General features: G+C 35.8%; 1 protein-coding gene across 2 annotated transcripts in view; it reads right to left on the reverse strand.

The window, feature by feature from the left end:
* The window catches only part of MED23 (mediator complex subunit 23), a 40,177-nt gene that overhangs the window by 5,933 nt on the left and 16,426 nt on the right, over positions 1-17,818 (reverse strand). For both annotated transcript variants that reach the window (XM_019729375.2, XM_019729377.2), the window contains 14 exons: positions 17,583-17,783; positions 15,943-16,086; positions 13,959-14,104; positions 12,805-13,050; positions 11,151-11,293; positions 9,906-10,080; positions 9,070-9,233; positions 6,816-6,940; positions 5,597-5,799; positions 5,328-5,508; positions 4,383-4,553; positions 3,735-3,951; positions 1,919-2,155; positions 798-963 (listed from right to left, as the gene is read on the reverse strand). In XM_019729375.2, the coding sequence (XP_019584934.1) occupies positions 798-963; positions 1,919-2,155; positions 3,735-3,951; positions 4,383-4,553; positions 5,328-5,508; positions 5,597-5,799; positions 6,816-6,940; positions 9,070-9,233; positions 9,906-10,080; positions 11,151-11,293; positions 12,805-13,050; positions 13,959-14,104; positions 15,943-16,086; positions 17,583-17,783 (2,519 nt within the window). The remainder of the gene's footprint in view (positions 1-797; positions 964-1,918; positions 2,156-3,734; positions 3,952-4,382; positions 4,554-5,327; positions 5,509-5,596; positions 5,800-6,815; positions 6,941-9,069; positions 9,234-9,905; positions 10,081-11,150; positions 11,294-12,804; positions 13,051-13,958; positions 14,105-15,942; positions 16,087-17,582; positions 17,784-17,818) is intronic.

Below are 17,818 nucleotides of genomic sequence, written 5' to 3' on the forward strand. Positions count from 1 at the left end.
TTTTTGGTTGTTTCCTTTAACAAATGGGCTGAAAGACTATTTCCACTTATTTATGTTTCTTATCTAATCATTATACCCTCCTTCATGATGGTCTTTAAGGAAGGAATCTTGAAAGACTTTCTGTAGTGAGAAGTTAACATTATTCTTAAATTAAAGGTCAAACAGCTAATAAAGAATAGAAGAATAGAAGTGGAGGGCTGGCCCAGTGGCTCAGGTGGTTGGAGAGCAGTGCTCCCACATGGGCCAGTGAGCTGCACCCTCTACAGCTAAGACTGTGAACAACAGCCCTCCCTGGAGCTGGGCTGCCACGAGAAGCCAGAGGTTGACATGGGTTGCTGAGTGCTTCCTTTGCAGGCTACTGTGTGCCCCCGTGAGTGGCCAGCAGCCAGAGTGATTGGCCGGGAGCCATCATGTGTGGGCGAGAGCTGCTGTAAGCGGTCAACCAGCGACCGACTGCTGGGGAGCCCAAGGCTCATAATACCAGCATGGACCAGGCAGCTGTGTCCTACACAACTAGACTGAGAAACAACGGCTTGAACCGTAATGGGGCAGGGGGGCGGCGAGGGAGGGGTGGAAGAAGGAGGAAAAAAAAAGAAGTGGAAACAAACTCAGGTCTCTGACCTTGTCCAGGGCTCATTCCATTACACCAATATCACCAAAACAAGATGGAGAACCAAAAGATAGTTACTATCCAATGTGCATCAGCCTTGGGACAAAGATTTGTCTAACGGCTCCAAATAAAATATTCTTTTTACAAATAAACAATGAATCTTACTGCAGTGCAACAGAATACACACCTTTTCAGGACGACATTTAGAAGGGCATTTCCAACTTCTTTGCCTGAAACAGTCAAGGCCATGAGTTCCACACAAGTAACATGCAGCGCGTGGGCAGCCGGGTTGGGAAACTCATTGAATCTCCAGTCACAGTTTGGGAAAGGACCAGGAGATTTGCCAGCCATCGGTGCAGACGATTAAAGCAATAACTGGTTATTCTGAGATTAATGGCTCACATTTGTATAGTGCTTTACAGTTTTCAAAATGTTTCACATGTAAACATTTCATCAGATCAATTTATCTGATTATGAAACCCCAAGGAGTGATTTATCAGAGACATTAAGAGGCAAATAAAACAAACTAAATACAAGTAAGTTTGACATGACTAAAATGTATTGACAGCAACCATGTGATCAACCATAAGATATAAATGGTTGGTCTTATATAGAGTAGCTCTTATAAATGACATGAGAGCTACAGATGCCATCAAGGTATTCCTAGGCTTCCTCAATCAATTTCTTTTAATAGTTATAGGGCAGTTAATAAGAAAATTGCTCTATAATAAGTAATTCTTTTACTTCAGGAAATAAATTCGTTTGTGTAGGAAAATAAATCATGCCTATTCATGTAAAATTGCTCTATCTAATTAATAGTGGCATGGTATATAGACATATTAAGTATAGTGTACTGATAACTTAAAACATTAAATCAAAATGAAGACATAAAAATACCAATATAGCAGTTTTTTCACTAAAAAAGAGAAAATAAGTTTTATTATTATCTATTAATATTTTTTTAAAATTCAAGGATTCATTTAAAGCTATAAAATTCTATGTTCTCCATTAGTAAACAGATGCATGTACTACAATTCATAGTACCTTTAGTTTCCTTTGAAACGAATCTTAGAAGGTCTGTTTTTAAGTATAAATTTTAACGGAGTGAATTTCTGCCTATCTGGCATGATACTGCTAATTTAAGATTTCAAAGCCTTTATAGAAGTAAAAGTAAAAATGATCTTTATAAAACATGAAGTTTTGGAATATGTAAAAATACTACCTGGGAAAGACAATACAGTCTATGTTCTCACAAATGAACATACAGTTATTTCTGAAGACTCTGGAAAACCACAATAAAAAGGATATTATCTACCAGTCTGCCAATCAATCTGCAATAGTAGGAGTCATCAGGGACCCAAGGATTTTCTTCCAGTGCATTCATAGCGCACTTCAGGTAAGTGTCACTTAGACACCAGCCCTGTGGTCGATTATCCTTGAGCGAGCCAATGATCGCATGGACAAGTTTTCGTTTGAGATATGCACGCTCTCTCAGGTGCATTTCATAATAGTGCAGAGTGTTATACAAGTAAGTCACTGGACGATCTGCGAAGAAGAAAACAGATCACTACAATGTTTATCTGGTTACTGACAACTGTGAAAAACTAATCCTCTGTTTTCAAGATTACCAAAAACCAGCTCAGAAGATTATGAAACTATTTCACAAATATCAATTGCAGACAATGAATATTTTAATTTTAGGACAAGGCAGAAGGTTTCCAATAACATATACAGGTTGTATTTAAGGATGTTCATTACACTCTGAGGTAGCAATTTCACTTCTGGAAATTTATCCTGCAAAAATGACACATGTGCAAAGAATGCCGCCACAGCTATGTCTATACCAGCAAAAGGTTAGAATGGCCTAAATGGTCAAAAACAGGGGACTGGTTAAGTAAATTATGACATGTATGAGGCAGTTTTTTATGTACTGATATAAAATAATCAACCCTAATACATTATAAAGGTAGAAAAGGCCAGGTGCAGAACAAGGTGTATATTACATATTATTTGTGGGGGAAAAAACCAAACAGAGTATCTAAGGAAGAACACATATGAAACTGGCAATAGTGGTTGCCCATTGAGAAAGAAATCTGTTAGTTGGACGACAGAGATGGGACCACTTTTCACTGCATGTCTTTCTGTATCATCTACATAATCCAAACGAAAACTGTTTTTAAAGAAATGCTCACTTGAACTTCACTCTGTAGTACTAAAGCACAATTCAGACTTCTGCACTGGAGGAAGACATCTTAGATCAAGGATAAAGAGAGCGGCCCCCCAGATAAATACACTTTGTCTCCATAGTGGCTTCTCTGGAACTTCCACTCTTCGGTCACTGACTCTACCCTTTTCCAGTACCAGGCTTAAAACTTTAGAGTTGTCTTTGATTTCTTTCTTTTGATATTCTCCTCATACCAGCCAACCAAGTCCTTCTTCTTCCTTAACTCATTTCCATTGTAACCGGATTTATCTAAAATAAATGCTTTCCATTTATGCCTTCCAGGCCATGACCTTACTCAATAACTTCTAGTTCATTCTTGATTATCTGCAGGTTATAAAGTCAAAACTTCTCAGTCTGGCATTTAAGGTGATCTACTGTCAGGTACAATATACAAATTTTCAAGTTAGCCCAATGGGATGATTATTTTCGAAATGTTTTGTTTTCAATACTTTCATGATTTTTCCAAAGGATTCCTTCCGCCTACTAAGTTCTCTTCTCCTTTCTGTTTATACAAATCCCATACATCACAGTTCAAATCCTATATAAGAAGCCTGCCAAGATCCAATTAGTTCACAGTAACATAAGTCTGTTGTGAACACATACATTTCTCCTTCTATACTCATTTGGCAATTAATCACACATTATGTAAAATAAGGCATCTCTTGCATATCACTGTTGTTTTTTTTTGCTATTTAATACATTTACTATGATTATCTATTCACATTTTTATATTGTCTACTTTATACTTAATGGTATTATCACATAGCACTTACCTTCAAAACACTTTCATTAAAAGAAATTAAAATAAAACCTTAAGAATCATTATTACCCATATAGTCATGCCCAGCCTAGTTTTTTTTATAGAGCCGTTAGATGGAATTAAAACTTGAAAAAACTCACCATGAAATTTATATAAGCCTCCTAGGTGATCTAGTAGAGTCTCCAGTGATTTGGATACTGGAAGCAACTCTAAAAATCGGTGGATTACTATATCAAATACTGGCAGGAATCGGAGACACACATTTCCAAAATAGATGGGCAGATAGGGGGACTGGATCTGTACAGGAGGATCGACCTGCTCTGCCAGGCCCTCAAAATACAGCTTCTCTGGGTACTTCTGTGGAAGTGAGGAAATTACAAATGTTTAGCGCATCTGTTTTTATGCTCTTCAAAAAAGAGCTAAATAAACTTGCCATTTTTTAAAAGACTATGAAACCAATTTTGTTCCTACAAAGCAATGAAAGCCAAAGTCCTTTACTTGACAAAAATTTCTTATCCCAAAGATACACCAGAGATGACGTACACAGGATTTGTAATAACTCTTTTCATTTTGTATTGTAAGGACCCACGTCTACTAAAACTGCAGTTTTAATTTATTCTTAACTTGAGAGATACTCTAGACCCTTGAGGACGTTTAGAAAGCTAACTTGCTTCCATACAGACCAGAGAGAAAACAGTAGAACTACAGCGAAAACCACCAAATCAATTAGCCAAACACCTAAGCATGGCTTAAAAAGGATTCACTGAAGCACTAATTTGAATTGGTACCTTGTGATAATTCATGTGCTTGGTGTGCCAGTCGTTCTGTAGCCAGTGCTCTGGGGAATTTTCCTTCACAAAGTCACTTACTCGGTTTCTAAAATCATTTGGTTTGAGTAACAGCAACTGAATTATGAAGTAACAAACCTGGGCTTCATTTCCTTCATGACTACGCATGGCCTTTGGAGAACAACAGAAAAATTATATGAACATGCCCAACCCGTGCAGAAGTATGGCTCTGCCACTTGATACTCTAAATCTGAATACAGTAAGATCTTACCATATCTCTATTTTGTCCTTTTATTTTATTGAATTATAGATTTATATCTTTCCCCCTACTAGATTATAACCATCTTTATATCCTCCACAGCTATGAGGTTAATGCTAATCAACTAAGCCACCCCAAATATCACCACAATAGTATTAAAAGGAAATAAAATGTAGCATTGTCCAGCAGGACAATGCCTTTTCTTAAAATTTTGCCTGAAATAGATATAAAAGTCAGGAGAAAAAACCATATGGGGAATACTGGTGGCTGTGAGAAACACTGCGTTTTCACTGTGGCTACCAAATAGAAATGGTTATCAGCACTCTGCAAAGAAATGCAGTGACTACTGCTTCCTGCCTCTAGTGGGAGACTTTGAGAATCAACTCAGGGTCTAACTGCTTGTACTTTAGAGCATCGCAAGGCCAGGGCCACATCTGTCTTATTTACTCTATACCTTTGTGCATAGAACATATCCAATACATAGTGACTGAATGAAGGAATAAAAAAATTGGGAAATCTCTAGTTTCTTAGGGAAGTGATAGCAATGCTTGATTAGAGTATACATTTTTTAAATCCTTAGAAGCAATATAGAGTAGATCAGCACAAGATCCATCAGTCATACATGCTTTGATCCAAAAGAGAATGAGACAGCTTAAACACTTAGTCTTAAGCAAGCATATTCTTACCAGGCAGAGAATTAATCTGTCCAATGTAACAATGTTGTACTTCCATACCATATCATTAAGAATTTCAATGCATTTATTGAGTTGCTGACCCCCAGCTGACGTAGAGAACTCATACACCAGGAAATCTGCAAATGTTCTCACATGGGCTACCAAGGCCCTGGCTCCAATTCTTTCTAATACTCTGGAAAGCAGACCGTAAAAAATAAATTACATTGCTGTATGGTGTAACAGTTTGCCAAATGGAATGCAGATCTAGGTTTCTGGCTTACCTGTAGCCAATCTGATTAATATGATCTGTTTCCAAGAGCATTTTCCAGAGAAGACAAAGAAAGAGAGGAGAGCCTTGCACAGAAAAGTGGGTAATGATGGCATTTTCATCGGTCATTGACTTCCACTTCCTATATTCCTCCTCCACGTTTTTTTTCAGATTAAAACGACTTTCCTGAGGTACATTATTTTGTTTGAAGAATGCCTAAAAGGAGGATCAAAGTCTATTTCAATGGTTGTAGGAAAAAGAGTGCCAGTTATAAAGAAATGAGCTCTAGGCTTGACTCTGACACTAACAAACTCTTGGTGACCTCAAGCAAGTCAGTAATCAAAGCCTGAATTTCTATACTGGGAAAATATGCAGGCTTGACTAGATTATTGATAAGCTTCCTCTCCTCGATCTCCCAAACAGAAATTCCCAGCAAGCCTGAATTCAAAGCTTCTTCAATCATCTGTTGATACTTCTGCTCACCTTTGAAAAAAAAAGAAAAGAAAATGTATGTGCCTTTTGGTTACATATTTCAGTATCTCTGTAAGGAAAATCTATTATTCTAGCCCAATAGTTCTCAGAGTGTGGTCCCCAGATCATCAGATTCAACATCACCTGGACCCTGTAAGAAATGCAAATTCTTGGGCCCCAACGCAGTCCTACTGAATCAGAAGCTCTGCAGCTGGGGCCCAGCAATCTGTGTCTAAACAAGCCCTCCAGGAGAGTCTGGTAAGTTTGGGGACTACTGCTCTAGCCCTATTGGTTAGAAGTTATAGGAAACAGATGTTTATCATGTCTAAAATTTTCTCTGCAAAGTTGAAGATAGTGAGGTTTTCCTTTCTCCACAGTACAAAGGCCAACTTTATAGTTTTTCTCTATGTGATTTTTTTTTAAATCTACTCATGTGTAGCATATGTGTATTCTGTGAAACTCCATTCAATTGTATTTCTCCCCATTTCACTTCTATGAGAAAGAATTTTTCAGGTAATGTGTTAATTCCTACAAGATTCTAAAAGTGTTAACTAATAAGATGAAACCATAATAATTAAAATTTTAGAAACACATCCAGTCTTAGACTAGGACAAGGAACAACTCAAGATTTTGGAATAACAAATTTTTTAAAATAAAAGCTAATTTTCTTTGGATGTCACCAAAACTAACTCCCTAGAATAACACTGTAAACGGAAGAAAGATTTCATATATATTCAATACGTCATTCAAGACCAAATTACCTGTAGTGGGCCTGGAAAACAACTCAGAGTGTGGGAAGCCCAGTTATGAGGAGTAAAACTCATGATGGTCTGCAGTATGTCTTTACACCAAGTTCCCTGAATTGAATCAGAGCCTGTAAAAAAATCTAAACAGAAACAAACAGATGTAATCCAAATATAAATGATTATATCCACAATTCATAAAGAGATCACAGAGAAAGTCACAACAATTATGTACACTCAGAGAATTTCACTGCAGTGTAATTTACTGCTTAAATAGTAATATTTAGCTTAGGACCTAAATTTGAATGATATGAATTACCAAATTGGTAAATATGAACACAATTAGTGAAAAGAAGACAAAAGACATCTGGAATCTTTTTCTTTCTTTTGACAGAGCACCAAATGATACATCAGTTGAACAGGCCAACCACGATTACTCATTTAGTTCACTCTGACGATGAGGTATTAGCACTCTTTTGAGCCAAAGGAATAGAATTAAGAAAGTAGATATCTTTTCTGGTGGTTGAAACAGCTATAGACTACAAGTGTAACAACCTAAATCAAAGAGTTTTATTTATGTAAAATAAGATAGTTTACACAAATGTATTTAAGGTTGCTAAATTCAGTAACGATTTCTTTAACACAGCAGTTCTCAAAGAGTGGGCTGTAGACTCTGTGGTCCCCAATATCCTTTCAAGGATTTGATGAAGTCAAAGCGATTAAAATAATACTAAGATATCACTGGCTTTTTTACTGTGTTGACATGTGCACTGATGGTGCAAAGGCAATGATGGGTAAAAGTGCTGGCCCTCAGAACAAATCAGTGGCACCAAACCACACTGACAGCCATTGTAATTTTCACCACTATATGACCTCAGTGAAAAAAAAGTGCCAATAATAATATTATTATTAATATCCTTAATATCCTTAATGAAGTAGTAAAAAAAGGATTACATTTCAGCCCTTACGCACACCTATTTTTAATATTTTGTGTGATAAAATGGAAGTATGCATTAAGTGTTCCAGCTATACACCAAAGTATGAAGGGTATCTTGAGGAAAAGTATTTGTCAATTAATTATTCCATTATATTAGCTCTTTTTTTCATGGAATTCCAATTTTACTTGAAAGACCAAGTGACAAAAAACTATAGCTATTCAGATTGGGCATTAAGGAGACATTTTATTGCAAAATTTACAAAGGTAGCCTGTCACTTCAAGGAAAACAAATGACTGCATCTTTTACCAATCATAATATGTAACCGTTCAAGTGAAAAATCAGAATTTTAGGAAACTTGTAGCCATTACCATGAGTCCGATAGCTTTCCAAAACTTGAACATTTTTCTAATTAAATTTATAGTGATAGTAACAAATGTTAATTTTATGACACTGTATAATGAAATACATCAACATTTACAAGAGCTACATAACTCACTGAAACAATGTTTTCCAAAAACCAATTCATAAAGTTACAAAATACGCATGGATAAAAAAATGGACAGAATAGATCCATGGATTATAATGTAACAGAGTGCAATACTTCACTGATGGGATTTTGGATTCCACATTGCAACATTTAAGAAACTTGTCCAATTTTGTGTGCCATCGAAGAATACTCACAATTAGCTGAAAAGGGTATTAAAATACTCCTCCCCTTTCCTATCTTATTTCTTCACTTACTTATACTTAGTATTGCAATAAATGAAATGTAGAAGCAAATATGAGAAACCAACCATCTTCCTTTACATCAGACATTAAAGAGATGCAAAAAATAAAACAATGGCAGCTCTTCTGACTAAAGTTTTGTTTTGGAGACTACAGGGTCTATTTTTCATGAAAATATGTTATTTATGTTAACATCTAATAAGTTTATTTTGTTGTTTTTAAATGAATCAAATACATATTTAAAACTGCTATTTTAATATCTAATTAAGTAAACATTAATACATTAATAGATATAATACATATAAACAAAATCTGTGGGAATTTCAATTATATTTTTAATAGTGTAAAGTGGTCCTGAGACCAAAAAACTCAAGAACCACTACTGAAAAATGATGCAAGATGGCTGAAAACTCAACCTTGGTAAAATGACAGTACCCAGAAGAACCTACATTAAAGACTGAAATGGTGAAGATATCAAAACAATTGTTTTTTTCTTGAATAAATGAAAAATAGTTTTTCAGTATGTTATCCCCTTCATAATCAGTAGGGACCCAGCACGCCACTCTAATTCATCTGTTTTTGGTGGCAGTGGTGGACAGTCACTGTACCTGTTACGTGAGTTGCTCTAGCTAAAGTCAGTATCAAGGCTCGGTTCAGTTCTTCAGATTCCGCAGACAGCACTGTTTTGGGATCGCTAAGGAAGCGTGTAAACTGTGGCTGTACCTCCGAGCTACCTAATGCTGTGATAAGTCTGAGCGCCGTGCTCTCAACACTGAAAGGTGGCAGAACAAAAAGAAACATGAAAAAGTTAACTTGCGCATAAAATTTCAGAATTATAGAATTAAATCTAATTCTAGGTTAATTACAGTAGAAAAACAGGCAAACTGTATTTCCCTTTTTTGATTAAAAAAAAACAAACTCCTCTTTTGTGTGAGATGAGCTTTGCTTAATTTGTTTTTGAAACCTGAGGTGCCAAATGTTATAGCAAATACCACCTGACAATTTTGAACATTTGAAAAAGATAGCCTGTAGCCCGTAGGACTGAAACATTTCACCTGGATATACAGCACTTCAAAAATTACATTTATTTTTATCTGAAATATATTTTCACTTAGAGCAAAATTAAAATGACATGATACTTTAACCGTAATCTGAAGTATATTTAAATCCAGTATTCTAAAGGGTTGAATTAGGACAAAACGTCAAAGATCTTGGAAGTACTTATTATCCGCCCAAAGATCCCAAGGCAAGGACTCAACTATCTTAATAAATATTTGTTTAAAAAGCTGGACTCTATTCATTCTATACTGGAAATAAAATACTCCAGAAGCAGAGGAGTTTCATGACAAATGAATAAAAGTATTATAAGGTAAAGGATTACATTTCTCATCTCCAACAAAGATTCTAATAAATCTTAAAGAAAGATAGTCTTCAACGAGCTCACCAGAGATGGAGCTGGTTCTGGTTTGTTTGTGCAACTGCAGCCAATGTATGAAGATGACTCAAGAGCTGAACCCTGTAATGAGGCTGAATGTGGTGCATTCGGTAGCTGAACATCTCAAGAAGTGTGTGTAAAATTCCCCAGGCATGAGACTTGAAAACAGTTGGCAAAAGTTGACCTTGAGGAATAAGATAATTTAAGACAACAATCAGTAAAGGCTGTGCATTAAAAGGTATCTGAAAACAAGTCACACTGAGTAAAATGAACATAAAAATTTGATTGTGAATACACACACACACACACACACACTCACACAGACGCATACATAGGTACACATATTTTCTAAATTTTCTCCATAATTTCTACTTTAAATGTAAGGGAAAAAATTCAGATCATAATTATAACACCAAGTTTTTTTGTTGTTGCTTTTCTTCCCTCTGGCATTTGACCACTGATTACTCAAGTTCATCTGGAAAAATAAGAGAAAAGATATGGAAAATAAAATTCTAACCTTCCTCAAGTCTTAGTTATCTTTCGAATTAATTTTATAAAGTGAATGTTCCCAACCTTTTGAAGCATGAGGATCGCTTTTTAATACACAAATTGTATCACACCTGATCTTAGTCCCTCCTCCCTCCCAAGAAAGTTTTATTCAACTCTCAATTATCTGATAAGAAGAGTAACTACAGTTAAAATTAAAATTATACTATATTGGTGAAAAGTTAGAATTACCACGAATCAGAAAAACACTTCTGTATTGGAAAGAATCTACTATTTAGAACTGTGTAATAACTAACAGACACTATAAATTGTCTTCTGCATTGCAGGGAAACTCCTTCCATATTGCTATTCACTGAGTACTCATTGCTGCCCCAGGAGCGAACCAGCAAGAGAGGCAAATGGGACTGTGATTTGCACAAAAGGATAGTGACCATGTCTGTCCTACACACTGTATCCCAAGCAACTAGCATAATGCCCTTTTCCTACCATCACTTTACTTAAAAATGTAACTCCCCTGACCTGCATACCTCCTATGCCTATTTTTTACTTTATTTTTCTCTATAAGACTTATCACCTGACATTTTCCAATTTCATTTATTTATTTATTGTCTGTCTCTCTCATTAGCAGGTAATCTCTATGATGACAGTGACTTCTGTATACTGCTGTATGCCAGCACCTAGAAGAGTACCTGCTGAATTAATGTATGGATTAATAATGGTTATAAATACTAGAAAATCTTGGCTTACTGATAAATCCTTTGATGCCCAAAGACTCTATTTCCATATAGACCAATAAACGACTGTAAGTTTCCACTAGGGCTGGAGCCAAGGCCACACTGGACTTTGCATGAGCAAGTTTTATCACTCTCGTAGCAATGCTGTGGATAAGGCTAGGGAGAAACAAAAGGAAAGAAAATAAAACTCCACGTTTTGGACATAAACACAGGGGTTATTCTACTTATAGGGAACTTAGTATAAATCTGAACTTAAATATATGAAACGATTCAGTTCCATTTTAATCATTCAAGCTGCGCAGGACACTCGGTAGTGATGCATGGTACAGCCCGAGACTAATTCTGGTTTCCATGGCGCTTTCAATGTGTATCAGGATCCCTCTACTCACAGAAAAGAAGAATTTGGGTATAACTCATAAGAACATGCTTGAATGGATTCAGTCTGTTTTTCTTTTCTAAATACATAACTAGAATTACTTGAGAAATTTAGCTTTTCCAACAGAATTCCTTAATAAATCACTGCTAAGACCCAAATGTTAGGTTTTAACAGAGCTTTCCTCAACTCTGCCACACATGCTTTGACTAAAGCACGTGTACAGTTTGATCACAGTGTTTACCATTTGGAACAGCATGGCTTTTCTAGAACTGAAGACCTGCCTGGAGGCCCACAGATGAATTCTTTGACCTACAGTGTTTGAAGTTTGAGCCAATACCTAAGAGCTGAAAGACTAGAAATGAAGATCTGAATTTCTAGCCCCTCAAAAAATCGAAAAGAGCTAGCCATACTGGTCTGCGTTCCTGCATTACAGAAGTCAGCTAACGCGGCAGCGCTACGAGGGGAGCCCTGCACGCTCCAGTCTGCCTCAGGCCCCTCCACCCACATGCTTCCACATACACGAACATCTGGCTCTCACTCAGCCCTAGGTGTCCCTCATTTACATTATCAGCTTGGTTCTTGGCGGCACATGAGGTTCGAGAATTACATCCAACAGAATGTTTCTGTCTTTCAGAAACCATAATGGCAATTCTAAAAGTGCCCTTATTTGTAATCAATACAGTTAAGGCATTACAATTTTTATATCGCTGGACTCAGCAACTCCACTTCCAGCAAATTGTTTAATGAGACTGTAATTATGGATAGATGCAAAGACAGCCATAAAGACAGTCTTTATGAAAGCCGTCTTTATAAACTAAGACATTGTAAATAACCTCAATGTCCAACAATGTGGAACTGGCAAAATAATCATATGTGGCATCACAAGACTTCTTTGTAGCAACAGATACGTTTGAAGAACACTAGACCTAAAAAGGTGCTTGATCAATTATTATGGGGACAAAAAAAGTTTTAAAATAGTATTGCAGTAAGCCTATTTTGTTTTAAAAAATCCATAAATGCATGTACTTATACATATAATAAAAGACTCAGAATATACACAAAATTTTTTTATACATCTCATGGAGAAATTATAACAATTGCTTTTTTGTGGGGGGGGCGCGTTATTTGTATATTCTAGAAATCCTATAATAACATGATCATTTTGTAATAAGAAACTAATTATTCTTAAAACATGAACCTGACCATAAAACACACAAACATAATCATGAAAGCAAGTCTATACTATACTGACATCAATTCCATGACACAGGACCGAATGAACAGAACATACCTCATTTTGGCATGAACTGTCAGTGAATCCAGGAGGTTCATTGGTAAGGGAGTAATAGATCCTGAAGCCAAACAGCTCGTTCCAGGAAGAGGTATCCTCATAATTCCATTTCCATAAATAGTTTCTACCAGAGCTCCCATGGGTAACGTAAAACATTCTGAATTTGTTGAGTATGCATTACACAGCAGGGCAATCTTATAGTCATTCATCTGTAAACTCTTATTTCTAAGACTCTGCTGTAGGAACCTAAAATTTCAAGTCCCATTAATCAGAAAAAATGCAAATAATTTACAGAAAATTAACTTGCATTTTAAAAAAGTTTAACATCATGCAACTATTTACTATCTTTATTCCTGTAGGTTTTATGGTTTCTGCCCAAAATGTAGAGTAGAAACACATAAAAAGTTTAAATAGCATTTCAGAAAGAATTTAGGTAATTATAAGTTAACAGTAAATAGGTATTTGTAAGTAGGTACTATATATACACAGCACTAAAATTCAGAAGTGAAGAAATAACTCACAAATTCATGGACTAGGTTTCTACTGATTTCTACGCCTTCATTATAGACGCCACTATGAAAAGATAGCTATGGTGCGTGTCATAAAATGAAAGCTACATGACTATCCTACAGTCTTCTGTGAAGAGATTTGGCAATCCTTTTCAGAAGTTCTGGGTGGGAAGTTCAGCTATTCCTAACACCCGTCACTGAAGCCCGGACCTATCTAAAAAGGGCATCTCTGAGTAATCAGAGCTTAGGGACTGATGTGAGGCAGCATGCCAGCCAGATCAGCTCAACCAATCCTGGCAGCCCAGGGAGTGAAAAACATCTGTCAGATTATGCTCAAATCCCAAGAAATTTTTGAAACATTTTCACATATGTTTGGAAATTAAGAACTTTAAGGTAAAACATGGAGAAGAAAAGGTTAGACCTGAAAATCAAAAAAATGCATATAAATAGGATTAGTTAATCTTCAATTGCTTTCTGATGCAGTTATTGGTCAGTTTGTCTTGGTATGACATACACTTTCATCACCCTTACTTTCAATGGGTGTGGGGAGATTTCTATTCTTTACACAAATACTGAGAACAATATTAGTCTAAAATCCACTATTTATAAAATAAAAATATTAACTGTCAAGCTACAATTACTTACTCATGGTGAAGTTTTAGGGAATGAGGTATTGGAATCTGTAGCTTAGAGTTGTCATTTTGGGCTTTTCTATTAAGATGAATCCAAATGCAAGTCATTGCAAAGGCATGAGTTGACTGAGGTTTGTTAATATCAGGAACTGGGATATACTGGAAAACAATATAAGAAAGCGAGGACTTAACTAATTATATATATTTTAGTAATCTATTTTTGATATAGTTCTTTTTAAAATATCTGTGTTAATTTAGCTCCAATTGTTCTTTGGCTATTCAATAATACAAATCAGAAGATCTAGTAGCTATAAAATATTGAAACTATTACAAGATTGTTTTGATGTACCAAGAAATTAACAGAAATTCACAGGTGCTTAGTCAAGCTTTTCCTACTGCCACAGAGCCCTCACAATCATTTAAAATTTTTATTCTTTAATAATTAAACACATCATTATGAAATCTTTCTGAATGTGACAAATATACTAAAAGCAGATAATTTCTAAAAGTCACATGTATGCTTTTCAGGAACATAAAAATTAAGAATTTGCTTTAAAATTGTTCGACATTAACAAAAGAGATGAGGAAGAAAAATGAAACAAGATTATTTCTTGGTGATTGGTGCATGGGATTTTATTTTTCTATTCATTCTACTCTTTTTGGGTATTTAAAAATCTAGGGAAATGCAAACCAAAACCACAATGAGGTATCACCGCATACTTGTTAGAATAGCTATTATCAAAAAGACAAGAATAATAAGTGTTGGACAGAACATGGAGAAAAGGGAACCCTCATTACTGCTGGTGGGATTATAAATTGGTGCAGCCACTATGGAAAACAGTGTGGAGGTTCCTTAAAAAAATTAAAAATGGAACTACCCTATGATCCAGCTATTCCATTTCTGGGTATTTACCTGAAGAATACAAAAACACTAATTGAAAAGATATATGCACTCCTATGTTCACTGCAGCAGTATTTACAATAGCCAAGATAGGGAAACAACCTAAGTGTCCATCGATGGATGAATGGAAAAAAATACACACACACACACACACACACACACACAACCACAAACACACACACACTATGGAATACTACTACTCAGCCACAAATAAGAATGAAATCTTGCCATTTGTGACAATGTAAATGAACCCTGAGGGTATGTTAAATGAAATAAGTCATAAGGAGAAAGGCAAATACCATATAATTTCATTCATGTGGAATTTTAAGAAGCAAACAAACCCCGCCCCAAACCAAACAAACCAAATAAAACAAAAAACAAGCTCATAGATAGAGAACAGATCAGTAATTATCAGAGGGGAAGGGGGTTAAGGGATAGGTGAAAGGGGTGAAGGGGGTCAACTGTATGGCGATGGATAGAAACTAAACTTTTGGGGTTGGTCACGTTGTAGTGCATACAGAGGTTGAATTATATATAATGCAGTACACCTGAAGCTTATGTAATTTAAAAAAAAGATGGCCTGCTTCAAAACTGGAAAAAATAAATTTCCGTAATGAAATGTTTCTTAAAAAAATGGCAATCATCAATATATACTGTATTTTACTCAAACACCTTATATAATAAAACACAGTAGGGGACATACTCAATTAGCAAACGACCAAGAAAGATATTAACAGACACTAATGTTATTTGGTAATTCAATGATATTTATAGATAAAAATAGCATAATGCTTGTTCAAATTGTAAACCTACTTAGAATGTAGAAAAAGAGTTAGTTATAATAAATGTTCAGTTGTGATTTAAGATAAACTTCATAAATAATCTAGTTTAATTTTTTCATTATACATATGAGTAAACTAATGTCGAAAGACCTAATGTTCATCCCACATTCATGGTTAGTCACAGAACTGGGAAAAGAACTCAGGTTTCCAGCTTCTAAATCCAGTGCTCTTATCACCAAAATCACACTAAAGTCCTTAAACATAAATTAGACGTAATCCACTGATCACATTGTTAACTATTTACTAAAACTTACTTCTTTTTCTGGGTACAGAAGGTCGAAGAGCTTCATGACAGGGAGAAAATCAGCTAGTGCGTTTTTCTGAATACTCCCGGAAATGAATTGCAGGAGAACCCACATTAGATGATCTCTGCCTTTAATCAGTCCTCGCCCTGCTAACTGTAAAAGATGTTTAAATATAGATCGACATAGCTAGTTAGCATCTAACTTTGACATTTACTAATTATTTAGTCTCAACTCAAAATATATCAAGTTTTAAAAATTATTTTAATATTATATGTATGTTTCCTCCCTAACCCCCAAAACAACTATGTATATCAAACATTACAAGTTTTAGGACATAATTAAGTTAGTCATGTGTGTATGAAAATCAAATTTAATATGGGATACTTACTAAAAATATCTCATCAAAAGACAAGGAATACTTTATTATAGCATTTAAAAAAATTTTAAATCCTCAAGGACTGGTTATTAAAAATACCTTTCCTGGTTTCCTGTTGATTATAATAGAAATCAGTGATGGTGGTGTGGCGGGTGGAGCTTGGGGGTAAGTAGTGGTTGAAAGAATTTTAATAACTCTTACGAAAATACTTCCCCAAAATAATCCATGCATGTTATTATAAATATAGTAACTCTTATTTTATTCCCATTCGATGTGTCTAAAACCTTATGACAAAATCAACTCTTCCCATAAACTTACTTTTCCACTGTATTGTTTTGCACTCACTGTCCTGTCTTTCCATTCACTGCCAAAGTAGAAACCAGTGAGTGATCGCAGACTCCTGTTACTCCCTCTGTTACAGAGTATCACCAAATCTATTCACCTCTCAGCATACCTGGTGTCTGGCTTCTCCTCTCTGTCCTGGTTCAGGCTTTCAGTATCTCTCACCCAGATCACTGCAATAGCTCCCTTACTAATTTCGTTGCCTGATTTTGGCCTCCTCCATCTCTACATCACCATCTTCCTACACGTGGTCATTTAGCAGTAATTTTTTCAACTTGTATTTGATGATGTCATCCCCCTTCTCATTTGCTTCCCAAAGAAAATCTAAACTCCTTTGAACAAACACATGGCCATATCAAGTTCGCCATGTCTGGTCTTGCCTGCCTGCCTTCTTCATCTCACCATCACTTTCCCCTTTATCTTTTCTTTCCAGTTCGCACACACTTCTATCCATTTCCAAATGATGATCTTAGTGCTATGGAAACACTTTCCTATCTTTTTCCTCTTGGCAAATTTCTATTCGTCCTAGCTTCAAGATCTCTTTGGTAAAGCCCTTCCGATGTCTTCAATTGGGACTATTCTTCATTTCTACTGCAGGGAAACATGCCTTCATTATCTAAGCTATTAAATTAAAATCAAATTGTTTATATCTATATCTTTCCACTAGTAAGGAGATCCCTGAGGGTACTAAGTGCCTTTTCATCTTGTATCCCTTGGTCCCCACATTGTAAATATGTACAATGAATAACTGAGTCTAGTTTTGATAATGACAAGAAAGTAAAAAGTTAAGAAACCATATAACCACTGAACAAAATAGAAATTAGGGCTCAGAACATCAGTCACCTGTTAAAATCACTAGGCGATGTCTATACCAGCCTAAAATGTACCAATCAAAAGCTGAAGTGGCTCTAACAAAAGTTTTAGTACTTACCTTCTGATGAAGAGAAAGGACCATATGTGGAAAACTTGCAAACTGGAAAAGCACAAAGAAAATGAGCTGACTTGAGAGATGCTGCCACAGGAGTTGGCTTGTTCCGCCATCATCGAACTTCTCCTCAGTCTCGGATCGCTCCATGGCATAGACCACCAGGTCCACCAGCTGGTCCTCCAGCACAGGGCAACGCTGCTTGTGCTGTAGGGTAGAGATTAAATACAGTATTCCAAAAG

Source organism: Rhinolophus sinicus, linkage group LG05 (assembly GCF_036562045.2).
Source record: "Rhinolophus sinicus isolate RSC01 linkage group LG05, ASM3656204v1, whole genome shotgun sequence".
In the NCBI taxonomy this organism is placed as follows: Eukaryota; Metazoa; Chordata; class Mammalia; order Chiroptera; family Rhinolophidae; genus Rhinolophus; species Rhinolophus sinicus.